This window comes from Adiantum capillus-veneris, chromosome 6, assembly GCF_014529385.1.
Source record: "Adiantum capillus-veneris isolate H3 chromosome 6, ASM1452938v2, whole genome shotgun sequence".
NCBI lineage: Eukaryota > Viridiplantae > Streptophyta > Polypodiopsida > Polypodiales > Pteridaceae > Adiantum > Adiantum capillus-veneris.
In genome coordinates this window covers 168,003,469-168,021,424 of record NC_140936.1, presented here as the reverse complement: position 1 = coordinate 168,021,424, position 17,956 = coordinate 168,003,469, and the positions used below count along the sequence as shown (strand labels likewise).

General features: G+C 44.2%; 1 protein-coding gene across 1 annotated transcript in view; it reads left to right on the top strand.

Moving 5' to 3' along the window:
- The first annotated feature begins 7,582 nt into the window (after positions 1-7,582).
- LOC147456676 (uncharacterized) overlaps positions 7,583-17,956 on the top strand; it is a 46,457-nt gene continuing 36,083 nt past the window's right edge. The window contains exon 1 of the mRNA XM_086513876.1: positions 7,583-7,791. Within this exon, the coding sequence (XP_086370002.1) occupies positions 7,761-7,791 (31 nt within the window). The 5' untranslated portion in view covers positions 7,583-7,760. The remainder of the gene's footprint in view (positions 7,792-17,956) is intronic.

Genomic DNA, 17,956 nt, shown 5'->3' with positions numbered 1-17,956 from the left:
CATTCTCAACCATGGCAAGGAATTTTTGAAATGTCGAAAAGACTTCTTCCTTACGCTTAAGGAGATACACCCACACCTTTCTGGTAGAATCATCTATGAATGTGAGAAAGTAGTTCGCCCCCCCTAGAGTTTTATGTGGCATTGGACCACACAAATCAATGTGCACCAAGTCTAGAGGTTCGCCTAGTTTCTTATTCAATGGTGAAGATATCAATCTAGTTTGTTTGCCATATAGACAATGCTCACACAATGGAAATTCCGTGTAATCTAACATAGGTAAGTAGCCAAAACGCTGAAGTGTTTTCATTCCCTTTTGGCTAATATGACCTAGCCGGCTATGCCACAAGTCAGGAGACGGCAGCTCGGCAACATAGATAGAGTGTTCGTTGACACTCGAAGCAAACAAAGAGTACAGGGATCCGTTTTTATTACCTTTCATCATGATAAGGTTGTTCTTGCAGATCATCCAAGAACGATTACCAAAAACTGTAGTATAGCCAAGATCATCTAATTGCCCTATAGAAAGCAAGCTTTTCTCGTAAGCTTGGGCACATTTCTGACATTCTGCAACACACAAGTAGTGCCATTATGCATCTGAAGTTTCACATCACCAATGCCAATAATGTCAAGCTCATAGGAATCACCAAGCTTGACTATTCCATGCATGGATGCATAAGAGGAAAACCACTCTCTATGCGGTGTGACATGAAAACTTGCACCAAAATCAAGGATCCCATTCTGTGCATAACCCTCATCCTGTGCAACCAAAGCATCTGGAGTGAGATCTGAGGTGAAAATGAGAACATCTGAGGCATCTGCTGTCACCTCGGCATGAATCTCTATGGGCATAATGAGCATCACTGGAGGAGGAGCATCCTCTACTGCAGTGGTAGGTATGGGAGACTCAACAATATTGAGCTCCTCAATCTTTACAGTACTTTTGCTTTTGCCAAAATTATCCTTTTGCATGTTTTTTTGATCTCTTAGGAAACTGCGACAATCCTTTTTGTAATGACCCCTTCTTGTGGGAATAGTAACACTCGACATTTCTAGCATTGCAGTCTCTACTTTGGTTTCTGTGTGTCTGCTTGGACTACGAGGATTTCACTCTCTACTTTTGCTTTTGTATTTGTTCCTGTCACGGCCTCTTGCCTTTGTTGAAGTGCCAGCCATATATGCATCTCCATGACTAGCATTATCGAGAGATTTACGACGAATCTCTTCAGTGAGCAACGCATCTGTGACAGCATTGAACTCTAACTTGCCATTCAGAGCTGAATTGCTAATGGCTGTGCAAAAGATATCCCATGAACTGGGTAGAGAGCATAACAAGAAGATAGACTTGAGTTCATCGTCAAACTCCTTAAAGCCCTGAGATGTCAGCTGACTAAACAAGGAGTTGAAATCATTTAAGTGACCGGAAACTGTGCTACCTTCTTTCATGTTGAGCTTCATAAGCTTTTTCATGAGAAAAACTTTGTTGGATGCACTTTTGCTCTCCCATGCTGAACATAAGCTATCCCAAAGTTCCTGGTTGTTTTCTTCCCTATGATAATGAAGAAGACTGACTCGGCTAGATGTAGACGTATCGTAGCCATGGATTTTGCATCCAAAAGCTCCCATTGAGCTTGTGTATAATCATCATCCTCTGCGCGCTCTTTCAACGGTTCTGAGAGGCGTTTGTTTATCAAAACATCTTTCATGCGCTCTTTCCACATGGTGAAGTTGTTGCCATCGAACTTCCGAATGAAATACTCCTCCTTTTCTGAAGAAGAAGCCATCGCTGATAAGACGGTTTGAGAGGTGCCAAACTATGGTGAGAAGCTGTAGAAATTTGGGCAGAGTAACCTTTGTATCAGGAGTAAAATCTCAACCGAAATAGACTCAAAAGTGCCAACAATGAAAGTCACGACTCGCGGGAAAGAAATCCGGCAGAGTCTCCTTTGTATGAGGAGTCAAAACTCAACTCAAAATGCATATAAATGTACCAACTGCACTAACTGGGCATCTGCTGCACAAAACCACTGCTATGTGAGTGCCAACTCGGTGTCAAAAGCATAAATAACCATCCAGATACATATCATATGGCAAGGGTACCGTAAAGGGGAACTCCAGCTACCTGTATCACTGAAAGTGTCTCAACATTTGAGCACACCCCAACTCAAAGAAAACCTCACGCTATCGAGCCAAAATAACCAAAAATGGCTCCACACGTAGTACAATGGGCAGTGTCCGCAACTCAACCTACATGAGTAAAACTGCGCTCAAACGGGTGCCAAGAACTGCTGCATGCAGTGAAAGTGATCCCTTCAGGGATATTTGCTCTCAAAAGAGCTCAGTACCACTAGGTGTGCTCACAACAAAATGCATCTGTCAACGCATCTGTCCGTAGAGAATCTGCTTCGAAGTGACTTCCAAATCGCCTTGTGAAAGCGTTGTGTTTGGTAACCTGGAGAATCTGTGAGTGAATGGGCTGAAAACCCCCTGTAACCTGTAACCTGCATGTCGGTGTCGCTTTGTGCTGATTTCTGCCGCCGCCGGGCAGAAATATGCTAGTTGAATATCCGTCAAAGGTGTCGTATCTGTAAACTGTGTCGTATAGTGCAATCGGTGCGCTCAATGCCGATGTCGGGTGTCACTCATCTATGATAGAGGTACCTCACCCGCGCATGTTGCAAGCACGGTCGTCGATCGGGGGAACGCGCTCGTCTAGGAAAACTCTGGTGTCTGGGTCGGATGTCGGAGATCCGCCGCAATCAGCAGTATCGAGCCGATGCGCATGAGCGGTGTCGATGTCGATGTCGCTTTTCGCCGCCGGGCGGAAGTGGCTAGCCGAGTAGCCGTAAAACGCTAATGCTCGAAGCCGATATGTCAAGATTGCTCTCAAGCTCATCGGACTCGGTGTGCGGACATCAAAGTCGGGTGACGATGTCGAAGAAGTCGATGTCAAAATCGGAGAATCGCTGATGTTGATGATGAGACCCTGGTCTTTGTCTCTCACTCACTCGCTCGCTCTGTGTGTTGCTTGGGCTCGCTCGCAAGCTCGGTGTCAAGCTCGCCCATTTGTTTTTTTTTTTTTGTAAAAATAAATAAATTCTTTTACTGGAAAAGAATGACGAGGTGCAGACTCAGACGAGCTCTGACAACAATGAGGGGTGTGTGTGTGGACGTGCTGCAAGGCTTGCTACATTGTGTGTGTGTGTGTGTGTGTGTGTGTGTGTCCACACCACTAGAGAATAGCTATGTCGGGTGTATTCAACGCTACCTCCTCACTCGCTGCCCGATTCTAGCGCTGCCTCAATTGGCTAAGTGTCGAGCTCGATTCAAATCTCCCCCCTCGCTCTAAGCCTTGAAAAGGCTCTGCTGCACTCTTTCCACGCTTGCCCGAGAATGACTTGCCTCTTTGCTCTCGAGTCTGCAAGCACCTTGCTCCCTTGCCCAAGCCTTCCAAGCCTTGGTTCAATGGACTGCTTGAATCTGCCTTGCTTACTATCTGCAGAGCCGATTCTCGATTTCCCCCAATAGGCTCGATTTCAAGCTCTTGGCTTATTTGCTGCTGCTGATTCACCTGCTAAGAAACTCGGTGCTTCTCGGATGGTTCAAGCCTTTGTCGACTGCAATGCTTGCTTCTGATTTCAATTCTTTGGTTGTGTTCCCTTGTTGCTCACAGGTTAAGCCCGATTCAAGGCCTTGATACTCAATTTCTGAGATGCCGACTGCCTGCTCTTCAACTCACGAACCTGCTGCTTGCTTTGGCCTTGCTTTCTCCTTTTCTCAGGGTTGCTTCATGCGTCGGGTAGCCCGGGCTCAAGACCGGTGCCTTGAGCTCTAATACCAATTGTTGAGCGCGTGTAGTGCGTGTACAGAGTGTGTGCAAGAGAGGGGAAGAAGAGAATGGGGAAGGGGATGAAGCATAGTACATAGCAGGGTGTTTGGGTTAGTGGAGAGGAAAGTGAGAGAGTGATCAACTCTCTCCCTTTCTCTCCCTATATTCATTTAGGTGAAAGCATAAACAGGGGTGGTTTCCCACGGCCACCTGGCCTACACCCCAACAACCCATAGCTTGTTGAAGCCTAGAAACAAGATAGCTAACAAGCATCAGGGCATCATTAATAGCTTGCTCATTAGAAAAATCAAAGCTGTCAACATTAATTTCACTCTCTTTACTATTGTCAGCCATTCTAACAACTTTTAGGTGTAAACTTTTTAGGTGTACTTTGGCACTTCAAGCCCTAGTTGCTACTCCTATTTACCCCTTTAGAAAAAGCACTCAAGCTACTGTACCCGTGGCTCGAATACCATTAATTGCAAGGAATAGAAGAGAGGGTCGTTCAACACCAAAACAGCACCGGCTCCTGTCAAGCTTCTAATAGCTCAATAGTGGTTAAGCCGTAGGCAAGCCCTGTAGGACTCCACTATTAAGACCATAGCTCTCGATGGTGATGCCCAGTTAATTGCACAAAGGGAGGCGCACTGCAAGGTTGAAAAATCCCTATTCTACTTACTCACATGCAATTAATAGTACCAACCATTTATAGCTAGCTTGAGGACCTCCCTTCTTGAGCAAGAAAAGAGAAACCTTGTGCTCTGATACCAATGTAGCATTTAATGGTCTAGTAACTTGTGTGTAGCGGAAAATAGCATGAACATAGTTAGCATTTCATTAGAGTAGCTTCCTAATGAGAATAACAAGAGTGCTTGGGTGGAGAGAGCAACAAAAAGCATAACACCTAGTTAGATAGCATGAACAATACTTCAAAAGAGAGAGAATTAAGCAATTGACAATAGTTGAGGACCGGATTTGCATGGAGCCGGTCCCCCCTCCAAAAGGCTTTGTATTATGGTTTCTCCCATCAAGAGAGACATTTTACAATACAATTTCTTGTGTTCCTTCAATGCTAGATAGTGCAATGAAGATGGAAACTTCATGCACTACGCAAAACACTTATCAAACACAACATCAATTCCCTCACGGTCTCAGACCCAAGACTCACACACCTTCCAAGATGGTGAGAGCTAGCAGGGTATGAGAGTAGATTGAGAGGAAGAAGGAGTATTCTTACGAGAAAGATGTACATCTCCTCACATAATCACTCATATTAGCATAGCTTACCTTAGTAATTAGCATAGTAGAGGAGATGAGTATGCATTGAAGCTTGGCTCTTGGTTGGATTTGCATCACAAAGCCAAGATTTGTTGGTGTAGGCCTCCCTTCTCACAAGCTTGGAGTAGGTGGTAAGCTTTCCATTAAAGCTTGAGAAGGAGAGAGAGTCTTCTTTTCTTCACACATGAGCTAGTGTGAGTGTGTATGTGATAATGCCTTTGAAAAATCAGCCCCCTCTCTTTCTTGGTCGACCCCCCTTGCTATTTGCTCTTGCTAGCATCCTATTGGACCTCCCTAGGCTTAGCCAATGGTAATTAAGCATCATAAGTGATAGCCTTCTGACATGTGTCCCCCTTTCCTCTTTTTGTGAGACCTTTAGGTAATTAATAAATGCAACTAAACTCTCATTGGACCCCTTTGCCTCCTGGTCAATAGGAATCAGGCAAGCCATTGGGCTGCTGAATGCTCATTGGACACCTTGGGAGATTGTCCAATAGTATTCTAGAGAGCTTAATTCCCATTGGTTCTTTTATTAAGTGTTTTTAAATTAATTAAACTAGATTTACTCTAGCCTAATTCTCATTGGTCCACCGCCAAGGCCATCCAATAGGAATTGGGTACACCTTGTGGGCATCTAGGCTAGGAAGCTGACATGTGTCCCTCATTCCCTTTGTGTAAAGGGAGCTTGTGTGTGTGTGTGTGTGTGTGAGTGAGTTTCTCTCTCATCCCCTACTTGCAAGGCTCGCCCCCTCCTATATAGGGATTGATAAAGACTTTTGGGAGACACACAAAGCATCCAATTCCCCCAATGTTTGACCTTTGGACACAACCTTTGAATTTTGGAACCTTAGCATTTTGGAAGTCTTAATGGGCTTAACCTTAAGGTCTTTTAAGCCCATTGTTGCACATAGCTCTTTTGCAGATTGCCCCCCCTTTGGATCCCTAATTTCCCTCCTTTGGATCCCTACTGCGGCCGGTCTGCTAGCTTAACCAATATTCTAGCTTTTTCTCCCCTGGCACTTCCCCATATTAAATGATCAGTTTAACATGAGAAAATCATTTAGGAGAATTATATATTGATTATTATGACAGACAAAGTTCTAGCATGCAAGGCAAGAGGGAAAAGTGTTGGAATATGCTTGCGTTGCATTAGGATGTGTTCCCACCTCATTGGTCAAGTGTGAAGCATTCTAACTTAAAACTAGTTGCACTCTTGCATAGCTATATAAGAGAAGGCTCGTTGCATTTTTGAGGCTCTTTCTCCTCTCACACACTCTCTCAAGTGTCCAAGATTGGCAAAGCAAGCTCTCTCTCTCTCTCTCTCTCTCTCTCTCTCTCTCTCTCTCTCTCTCTCTCTCATGGGAGCTCTAGAGACAGACTCTGTCTCAAGCTCTTGGCTATGGATGCAAATCCAAGCCAATAAAAGTTTGTTTTTCTCCATCTCTAGTATTCTATTACTAAGCTACGCTAAGAGCTTGCCCATGGGCAAGTGTACATGGAATATCAATTCTCTTGCTTGAAAAATAATTCTCTCCACATTCATCTTCCTCTATTCTTGCAGTTCCTTTCTCCCCGTTGGGGTGTTTAGGGTTTGGGAAGGAGGGTTATACTATGGAATCTTGAAGAACACCATCTTCTTGATTCAAGCAAGTCCTTTTGGAGGGGGGGACCGACTCCAAACAAATCTTGTCCTCATTGAGTTGTCAATCTTAATTGGTTATTCTCTTTGAATTATGTACATGGTTAAAGTGTTTTTAATTTGTATTTGTGTAAAGAAATCAGCCCGGCACAACCGATGTTCTCCTTGCCATCCCTCTCTTAAGGAAAACCTTTCATAGTTAATTTTCAATGAATCTAAAAGTAAATATTATATTCTCTGACATTATTCACCGATGAAATCACAAGTAAATGATGAAGAGGCCTTAATACCATCTAAAGTCGTAGTTCTATCGTCCCCAAACGGTTGGTCTAATGGTAAGGGTTTGGCCTCTCAACCTACGGGTCGCGCGGTCAAATCCCTCGATGGGTCACACTCTAGAGGGACACCTTGTGCTCACTTGGTGTTCACGTTGCTAGGGCTCTTGCCCTTGCACACTCGAGTGCATCCTCCTCCTGGGGTGGGTCACTTGAGGAGGAGGTTCCTAGCTGATTGCTACGAGTTCTCTCCGTCGTTCCCAGCACGTGGTGCATCAATTAGGTGGCCATGGTGATGCCTACGCGTGGCTCTTGCCCGATGGTATGTGTCCCTTTTCCGACTATGTAACATGGCTAATAATTGGAAGGGATAAACACCTCCCCCTTCTGTGGGCCCTTTGGTGGGTCAGAAAAAAATTTCCTAGTTCTATCTAGTAAGGAGAACTGGGGAAAATTGAAGGGCATTTTGGGATTTTTTGGCCAGATACATAGGGAATTTTTAAAATTTGAGGGGTATTTTGGGAATTTCCACAAATTACACTCCTAAAATAAACAACAGTGATTCGTTAGTGCCAGGTTCCAACTGCTTTGTTGAGCAACGAGTGACAAAAGCGACGATCATCTTCTCCACCATGCTTTCCATGCGAGAAGAGGACTTTCAAAGTTTTCCTCACTCTTCAAATTGCAGGCCAACTGCTTTGTTGAGCAACGAGTGACAAAAGCGACGATCATCTTCTCCACCATGCTTTCCATGCGAGAAGAGGACTTTCAAAGTTAGTCTCCTCACTCTTCTTCTTCAAATTGCCTCACCGCATTGGCATGTTTTTAGTGCCAAGCTAGCTAGCAGCTGCATGGGATTTGTAGAGAGAGAGAGAGAGAGAGAGAGAGAGAGAGAGAGAGAGAGAGAGAGAGAGAGAGAGAGAGAGAGAGAGAGAGAGAGAGAGAGAATATCGCTTTACCTCTTCTCGAGAATGAGATGTACTAATGAGACGTAAATTTTACATGGGTGTGCTTTCTGGCTATCCCAAAGCAAAGGAGGACAAAATGTATAAAATAGAAGTACTACAAGATAATCTGACAAGTCGGAATAGTACAGAAATGGGTGAGGGAATCACTGGGATGTATGGAGCTCTAAAAACTAGGGCTAGACACTAGATCATGATATGCATGCATCTAGCTAGCTCCATCTAGTAACAGCCCGGTCACGCCAGAAGCTTACAGGGCCAATAGAGCTTGCTGAGCATGCTTGTAAGAAATCACCATGACTGGAATCTGCAGGTAAAAAGAGACTCAGCATTCGGATATTGACTGTGGCTACCTGTTACTTTGCACAATGTGCTGCGAAGCGCTACAAGTTTTTCCTATTTTTGAAAAAATTGTAGGGGCTACAAAGCATCATCGAGCCGCCATAGCTGCTGCAAATACTCCGTGTGGCACCTAAGGTTGAGTGATTACATCCCTACAAGCCTTGCAAGTCTCAGCTGGGATGGGGCTCTAAGTACCAAGATGTGGGTATAAGATATCATGCGTGGGAGGATATGGAGTGAATGGTTCTCAAAGAATAGAAGTAGGTTCCTAAAAAGCCTACTCTCCCCTCTTGTCTGGCCATTTGGGGCCATACTTAGAAATCTCTAATCTTCCTCTGATGTATCGTGGCTCGGTATCCTGGCTCTTGAGTTCGCTTGTGGGCTCAGTCAATCTTTGCCCATTGGAGTGAGACTCCTCTCTCATCCCGTTGGTGAAAGGGGATGTAGTGGTTGTCCTCTAAAAGAAGTGAGTGAGCTGGGATTGTCCTCTATTAGAGATAGTGGGCGACTACGATGTGTGTCTCTATGTCCGCCTAATTTATTGGTCTCTTATGCCATCAGCTCTTGGAGTGTGCTGTATCAATTTTGTATGCTCTCATAAACTGTGCATTTGCATTTATAGTGTTTCGCGTTCTCTACCTATGCTATGTAGTACGTGGAGACAACTAGCTGTCCTATTGCCACTCGAACACTGTGTGGCATGCATACATCCATGTAGCTTGACCTTGTATGAAACTATTTACTAGGATAGTCAAGAATTGATTTTATAGTACTGTATCTTCAATGGAAGAGGTTGTGTGGATGTAATCCATGTCTCTCGAATATACATTTGCAAATATCATCAAAGGACCTGATTCCTCTTGCTTTGTGAGAGATGGATAGAGGGCGAGTTAGAGTCATGCTAGAAGGGTGGTAGCAGCCCTATATCCAGGAAATTTCTCATAAACCACCGTGCATCTTTCCATAGCATGATCTTCTCTCTCTTGCTTGTGCTAGTGCCTCAAAAGCCTCCAATGCATTGCATGTAGATTGCTTGGCTTGAACCTTCTAGCTCCACTGCATTGCATGTAGAGTGCATGCCTAGAAACTTGAGCAGCCTACATGCAATGCAGTGGGTGGCCTGGAACAACTACTAGCCATAGAAGAATGTCAAAAACCAAAAAGCAGTAGAGATGAAACTTTAACAGATGGCTCATGCAACAAGACAGTTATGCTTTTCTCATGGGATCATTGACTTTTGTGGACGAGGAGTTTGAGGAGAAGTTGCAAAACAAAGAGTAGGAGGGTAAGACGAAAACAAAGAAGTTAGTCAAGTGGAAGCGGTTGAGCAAGGCACAATTGACACTTGAATAGAAGGCAAAATGGTACAAGCAGGTGAAGTGCTACACTTGTGGAGAAATGGGACATATTTTGGCCAAGTGCCCGACTAAGAAGGAAAATCACCAGACAAACCTGAGACATCAAAGACAGCCGGAGAAGAGAAGGCAAAGAAGCCAAAGATCAATGTAAGACTTGTGTCATATTTATAGGGGATGTCACATGATGATGAGAGTATTGAGCTTTGCAAAGCGTGGGGCAAAGTACGAGATCAGGAGGGACTGATTTTCCTCAACGATGGGGCCAAGGACAACTTTATTTCACTAGGTGGCAGAGTTGGGAGCGAAGCCCGAAGAGATAGGGCCACAAATGGATGCGAGTCCGAGGGTAAAAAGTAAGAGCCCTTCAAGAGTTTGTAAGTGTAGAAGAGTTGGAAGGGTTGGTGAATATATCTTATCCATAAAGTATATGTCTGGGATTTGGGATGAGTCGTTTGAAAATTTTGACAAATATGGCACTTCATAGTGTAATTTTGGCGAATTTATCTCTTAAAACCACAAAAGTTCAGAAATTTTGGGCGAATATTTTGACAAATTGTTTTTATAAAATAGCCAAATGAATGCAAACGTTCTGACTCTAATTCAAACAAATCAGACAAACACTTAGATAGATACCTCTCTCTGAAGATCGTTAAATAGAAATGTGTGATCTCATTACTTAAGAAATGGCAAACATCGATACCCATGGATAAACTTTCCTTAAAGTATTTACCCCCATGACAAGATCTGTCTTTCTTTTGCACAAACAATACTAATGAATCAAAGGGAGTTGAACTCAACTCAATCAATTCCTTGGCCACAAGCTCACTCACTTCACTCATGATCTCTTCATGTTGTGCTTGGCTAACTATAATATGGGAGTTTGTTAGGAGCTGGATTTCCCAAAACCAAATCAATCTATGCTCCTCAGGTCACTTTGAAGGAAGCTTGACGGAAAGGTTCTCTGCAAAACGGTTTTTGTGAGACTTGAAAAACTTAGATTCTGTGGCAAGAAAGTGTGTCGTGCTCTCTACAGTGGGTGCTCCTCAGAGCAGTGTTTGTGAAACCTCACTCAATAGAAAGAAAACATCGCACAACGATGGAACAACAACTCAAAGCACAATAGCAGACTCAAAACTCACTGGTACTCGACAACTAATAGAACCATACAGACTTTGGCTGGCAGCACACTCAGCTCTAACCCCAGGACTCACAGGTACAATGGTGGTGTCGAGGCTCCAATGTGCGGGGAGAGTGCAAGTGTGTGGTGCTGGACTCAAGACTCAAGACTCAAGACTCTAGACCATAGAAAGCGCATGATGATCTCGTGGACCACACTGGAACCAACCACACATGTATATCATAAAGAGCCACCGACAGCTAGCAAAATATCCCAATCCAGCTAAGCCTATCTCCAAACTGCGGTGGTGGTGATCTGGCCATGGTGTCCACTAGACCACCACCCGTATCACTGCAAAGTGTCAGTGCCCAGGCGAGAGTCCGTCCAGTGTGAACAAGGCGAGCCTCAAAGGTGCGGAAGCAACGAGCCCGCCACATGAACCAAAGTGTCAGGCCACAAACGAGCTCCCAACAGACCTCTCTCACTGCACCACTCCTGGTGGGTAAGCTCTGTGTAGGCTGAAGTGTAGGTCGACCCCCCCTCGATCACTATCATCTTGCTGGTGGAGGCTAGCTCAAAATGGAGCACAGGGCCCGTGAGGGTGGACTCGGCTACACCACCCCAAGTGTACTGTCATGTTGTGGAAAGAGTTGGCATCAGTCGAAGTACCCGAAGCCAAACCTGCTGTGCCATGGGGCAGTCCCACAGACGGTGATGCTAACTCTCCAAAGGATGGTCACAAGTTGCACAGGCTGCCGACAAGCCACTATGTACTAGCCAGCTCCCCACTGCTGTAGCTCTGTGTGCAACTAGCCACTGGCACAAAGTGACTCGCCTCGGTTGTCTGGAGTCCCACAACAGCTCCCAAAAACCTGATAAGAACTCAGCTGTGAGACCCTCCTCCTGCCAATGAAGTGCTGCAGCAGGACGAGCCTCTCTCCGTGCTGCTAGTATGTGTTGCCCCAATCGAACAATGTGTTGAAAGAAGGGCATCCCAGGGTGATCGGCTGAAGAGAAGGGGTCTCTCCAAAACCACTCTCCAGGGTCCCACTGCATTCATGTCAAAGGGAAGCTCTCCCAAGCCCTAAGCCGCCAGTGGCCTGTCTCAACTCTCAAGATCTGCTTGGGTCAGGATCTATGACACAAGTCCTCCCACAGATGCCCACTACACATATCCTTTGAAAACAACACTCTGCTACCTGTGGAGCCTCTACTGAGACTTTGTGTAGTTTGAGCCAGCACGCACTGCGGTCTCATGTCAGTGATCGTGATCCTCGCATGACAAGTTTGTTTTGGAGAGGATTGTTTGAGAACATGGGCACTACGCTCAAGTTCTCGTCTTCGTTTCATTCACAAACTGATGGACAGTCAGAAGAGGCTAATTCTACTGTCTTGGATCTGCTGAAATGCTTTATGTCAGATAATAAGGGCAAGTGGGAACAATATTTCCCTATGCTTGAGTATGCGTACAACAATACGGTGCATTCGTTGACTGGCAAGGCACTTTTTGAGATTGTTGAAGGCGGCAAAAAGGTTCCTCCCATTTTGCATACAAAGGACAAGATCTTTGAGGCAGATCGATATGTTGAGAGCATGGATGAAATGTACAAGAAAATTAAAGTTGCCTTGGAGAAGACTGAGGCAAAGCACAAAAAGGTTGCTGACCGTCACCGTCGTGAATTGTTGTTGTTACCTGGTGATTGGGTTCTGTTAAGGTTTGAGAAGGCAAGGTTAAAGAAGATGAAGGGCAAGGAACGGCTGTTTCCTAAGCTCAACATGCGTTACTATGGGCCTTTTCAAGTGCTTGATAAGATCAACAATGTGGCTTATAGGCTGAATTGCCCGAGAGGTGGAAGATTCATAATGCGTTTCACGTGAGTCTTTTAAGACCCTTCGTGGGTGATATGCCAAATGAGGATCAGCCAGAAGTTGAGGAACTTGATGAGATCCTGGTACCTGAGCAAGTTTTGGCACATAAGGACAAAACAGTGAAAGGACAGGATGCAAGGCGCTACTTGGTGAAGTTCAAGAACCATCCACCTATGGATGCAAAGTGGATGGAAGAGCATGAACTGTCAGAGTCACCAAATGTATTGCAGCTTTACCTTGAAGCCTTTGGGTTACATCCTAATTATGCCCCAACCCAACGTGTGCAAAGGAGGGGTAATGATAGAGCTAGCACATCAAATGTATATATGAATTTAGTGTAATAGATGGAAATGACAAAAGTATGAAGGTCTCATTAAGTCATTTGTATCTCAATGTGTTACGACCTTTCTTGCGGATACATGCGATGATGAAAGAGTGCTAACAACACAAGATCATGAGTGGCATGTATTAATGGTATGCAATCGAGGACATTCACTCAATCTAGCCATCTCATTCCGTCTAGACTCTTGATGAACCTAGATCATCGTGCAACCATCTTATCCTTCCGGAACTCTTGATGCACACAGAAGAGTATCTAGTCATCTCATCTAGATAGACATCTCGATGCACTAGAATTTCATTCACTTAGGCATCACATCCAGATCTCATCGATCTCTAACAGATGTCGAGACGCACCAAGTTCAAATCTCATTCATTCTTCATTCACTTAGCGATCACATCCAAATCTCACCGACCTTTAACAGATGTCTAGATGCACTAAGTTTAAATCGTTCATCAGACAAAATGTTGCAGACATTTCATCTTTCTCTACATGTCTGTAACAATTCACACATGAAAGAGCACATGTTTTCAGTTCAATCAAGGAAATTTCCAATTCAGTGCACACAATTCATAAAGTCATTCCGCAAAATACTGTCAGCCCATCAATACCCAAAAATATCAAAGAGAAATTGGTGCCAAGTGTGGTAGATTGGTTATGCCATTTTCCTCCTTAATAACATGTCTTGAGTTCAACTTTCCTTGTCGAATAGATCTTTAAGGTCTCTTGGGATTGTTTCCTATGACATTAAAATTTTCTTCTTCTCCGGTGTGTGGGTGTGTGTGTGTGTTATTGCTCGCTTATAAAAAGAGGACAATGGTATAACCTTTCTATCACCCAAGTGTGGTAGATTGGTTATGATGTCATTTCCCTCTTGAATGACATGTCTTGAGTTCAACTCTCCTCGTCGGATAGATCTTTAAGGTTTCTTGGGATAGTTTCCTACGACGTTAAAATTCAGTTCTTCTCGCGTGTGTGTGTGTGTCTGTGTGCGCTTATAAAAAGAGGAAATTGTTATAACCTTTCTCCCAAGTGTGGTAGATTGGTTATGCCATTTCCCTCTTGAATAACATGTCTTTTGAGTTCAACTCTCTCGTTGGATAGATCTTTAAGGTCTTTTGGGATAGTTTCCTTTCAACATTAAAATTCTCTTCTTCTTGGGTGTACACGTGCGTGCGCGCGCGCTTATAAAATGGTATAACCTTTCTATCACCCAAGTGTTGTAGATTGGTTATGCCATTTCCCTCTTGAATAACATGTCTTGAGTTCAACTCTCCTCGTCGGATAGATCTTTAAGGTCTCTTGGGATAGTTTCCTACGATGTTAAAATTCTCTTGTTCTCGGGTGTGCGTGTGCGCGCACGCGCTTATAAAAAGAGGAAAATGGTATAACCTTTCTATCACCCAAGTGTGGTAGATTGGTTATGCCATTTCCCTCTTGAATAACATGTCTTGAGTTCAATTCTCCTCCTTGGATTGATCTTAAAGGTCTCTTGGTATAGTTTCCTACGACATTAAATTTTTTTCCTTCCGGGTGTGTGTGGACTAATAAAAAGATGAAAATGGTATAACCTTTCTATCACCGAAGTGTGGTAGATTGGTTTTGCCATTTCCGTCTTGAATAACATGTCTTGAGTTCAACTCTCCTCGTCAAAAGACCATTGAGGTCTCTTGGATAGTTTCCTACGACGTTAAAATTCTCTTCTTCTCAGGTGTGTGTGTGTGTGTGCGCGCACTTATAAAAGGAGGAAAATGGTATAACCTTTCTAGCACCCAAGTGTGGTAGATTGGTTATGCCATTTCCCTCTTGAATAACATCTCTTGAGTTCAACTCTCGTCGTCGGATAAATCTTTAAGGTCTCTTGGGATAGTTCCCTTCGACGTTAAAATTCTCTTCTTATCGGGTGTGTGTGTGTGCGCTTATAAAAAGAGGAAAATGGTATAACCTTTCTATCACCCAAGTGTGGTAGATTGATTATGCCATTTCCCTCTTGAATAACATGTCTTGAGTTCAACTCTTCTCGTCGGATACATCTTTAAGGTCTCTTGGGATAGTTTTCTACGACGTTAAAATTCTTTTATTCTCGTGTGTGTGTGGGGGGGTGTGTGCGCTTATAAAAAGAGGAAAATGGTATAATAACCTTTCTATCACCCAAGGGTGGTAGATTGGTTATGCCATTTCCCTCTTGAATAACATGCCTTGAGTTCAACTCTCCTTATCGGATAGATCTTTAAGGTCTCTCGGGATAGTTTCCTAGGACGTGAAAATTCTCTTCTTCTTCTTCTCTCTCTCTCTCTCTCTCTCTCTCTCTCTCTCTCTCTCTCTCTCTCTCTCTCTCGCGCGCGCGCGCACAACAGCAGGTTGCTTCAGCAATAGCACACACAACAGCTCAGGCACAAACTGCTCACTGTGACAGATTTAAGCGAGCGTGTCGAGTAGCTTGACAAACTTCAAGAGGAGGTCATGACTAGCGTACTATTTTATTAAATCATAACCCAAGGGGCTGTTTCCTAATAAGCACAATGGCAGTTTCAAGCAAAGGGGCAACCTCAAGCAAGGGGCCAGCTTCTCTCTCTCTCTCTCTCTCTCTCTCTCTCTCTCTCTCTCTCTCTCTCTCTCTCTCTCTCTCTCCAGCGTTTTTCCCTCGCCAGCCTCAGGCTTCAAGCCGCCACTCTCCCCTCGCCAGCGCTAGCGTTTTTCCCTTTTTTCCCTCGCCACTCTCCTCTCGCCAGCGCCAACGTTTTTCCCTTTTTTCCCTCGCCAGCCTCAGGCTTCAGCCCGCCACTCAGCAGCTACAGAAGAGGAAGAAGCAGAAAAGGGGGGGGGGGGGGGGGGGTCCCGTTTTCTTTTGCCTCCCCCAATGGGGAGTGGGGGCCCTTGTGGGGTGGACATATACAACACCCCCCAACTCACACTAACATGGCCCCACCCAAGAAGACTTTTGCGGCAACCGTGGCCTCAAGTATCCCACCCATCCCACCCACTCTCAAACCACAGTCGCCATGGGAAACCTTTATCATGAACGAGTTGAAGAGGTTACAACAGGAGGTAAACCAGCTTGAAGTCGGAGTTGATCACCAAAGAAGCCCGGATATCCAATCTAGAAGAGTACGAAATGTTGTGACCAAACAACAAATTCAAGAGAAAACCCAAGAAGAGACATTGGAAGCAGCACAACAAGACCATAATACTTCAAAGGTACAATCTAAGACTTTTGTTAAAGAAGTGCTATCAATTTTGAAGGAAAATGAGAGGGAAAAAAGCTTGGAGGGATATGTCAGAATTGGTGGTTTACCAGATGATTTGTCGGTGGGCACTTTACTAGATGAACATTTAGAAGGCTACATCCTAGATGTAGACATACTTAAGGAAAGATTAAGTAAAGTGGTGCCCTTTGTGGATCTTGGTGACCCAACTCATATTGAAGCTAAAGGGAAGCAGACAAAGGTTTGCTACTACAACCTACATGAGAAGATCAAGGTAATGAAGCAGACTAAATCATTGTAAGGTACATCGGTATGGATCTCAGATGAATTGACACCCCTTCAACTCAAAAATAGAGCCAAAGAGTTGGCTAAAGTCAGAGAAGCAAGGAAGCAAGGAAAATGGGCAGTGTATAGAGGAGGAAAAGCTATTATCCGAGACTTCAAGAATCCATCCATTCCCACAAAGACATGGACTTAGATCTTCTATAGATGTAGACACAGTATGCACACGGTGATTTCTTACCATTGTAAACCTAGCTCTCATGAGTCATGAGAGCAATGAGGTTATGTTTTGCACATGCACTCATTTTCCTTTTATGATACCCGAAGTGGAATGTAACCAAAGATGTATCAGTTTTGTCCTATAGGTCAGCTTTGGCCTCCACAGGATGTTAATAGATTTTCTTTTCTTCTTTTCTTGTTTCTCTCTCTCTCTCTCTCTCTCTCTCACACACACACACACACACACACACACACACACACACACACACACTCTCTCTACGGATGCCATGTACAAAAATGAGGGGACAAGGAGTCGTCGCGGTGATATACCGAGAGGAACTCAGAAAAATGATCACAATTTGCAAGAGAGATGCTCATATCCGGTACATATGGATCAAGTTTGACACAAAACCTAAACCTATGTTCATTGCCGGGTGCTACATCCCCCATATAGAGTCACCATTCTGTGGTGCCTTCAATGTAGAGAAGAATTACCCTTTCGAGGATCTGTATGCCGATATCCATGCCTATGCACAAGAAGGGATGATTATGCTTATTGGGGACATGAATGCTCGCATAGCACATGCGCAAATGCAAATGGTGGATCTCATGACACCTCCAATGCTTGAACATAATGAGATACTAGATCCCACATGGGAGAGATGTTCGAAAGATCTCATTACAAACCCGCAAGGTATTGCATTGCTCAGTATGATGACATCCTTACAACTAATCGCCGTCAATGGAACAAGTAAGTTTGAAAAATCGGGAGAATGCACATGCTACACGGCCAACAAAGGCATGAGTGTTATTGATTATGTATTGATTGCATATGAGGCATCCCATATTGTAAGTAATTTTACAATTGGGAAGAGGTCTTCCAATTCGGACCACACCCCAATCCATGTATGGCTACAAGTTCCCACTCAAAAAGCACAAAAACAGCCCCATGCCCGATCATGGACATACAAAATGCAAGTGGACAAGAAAAGAATGTATGCAGAACATCTAGACAATGCACTTGCTCATGTACCCATGCCATCACACATTGAAAAAACATGGCCAATTTTCAAACAAGCTCTATGTGACGCCGTGGAACAAACAATGGGAAAAACGCATCGGCGAGGAAATCATGTTAAAGGGCTACCGCATAACCCATGGTTTGATGAAGAGTGCAATTATGTAAAAAAACAATTGCGGGCACTGTCAACGACGAACACGGAATGGGAAACTCTATCAA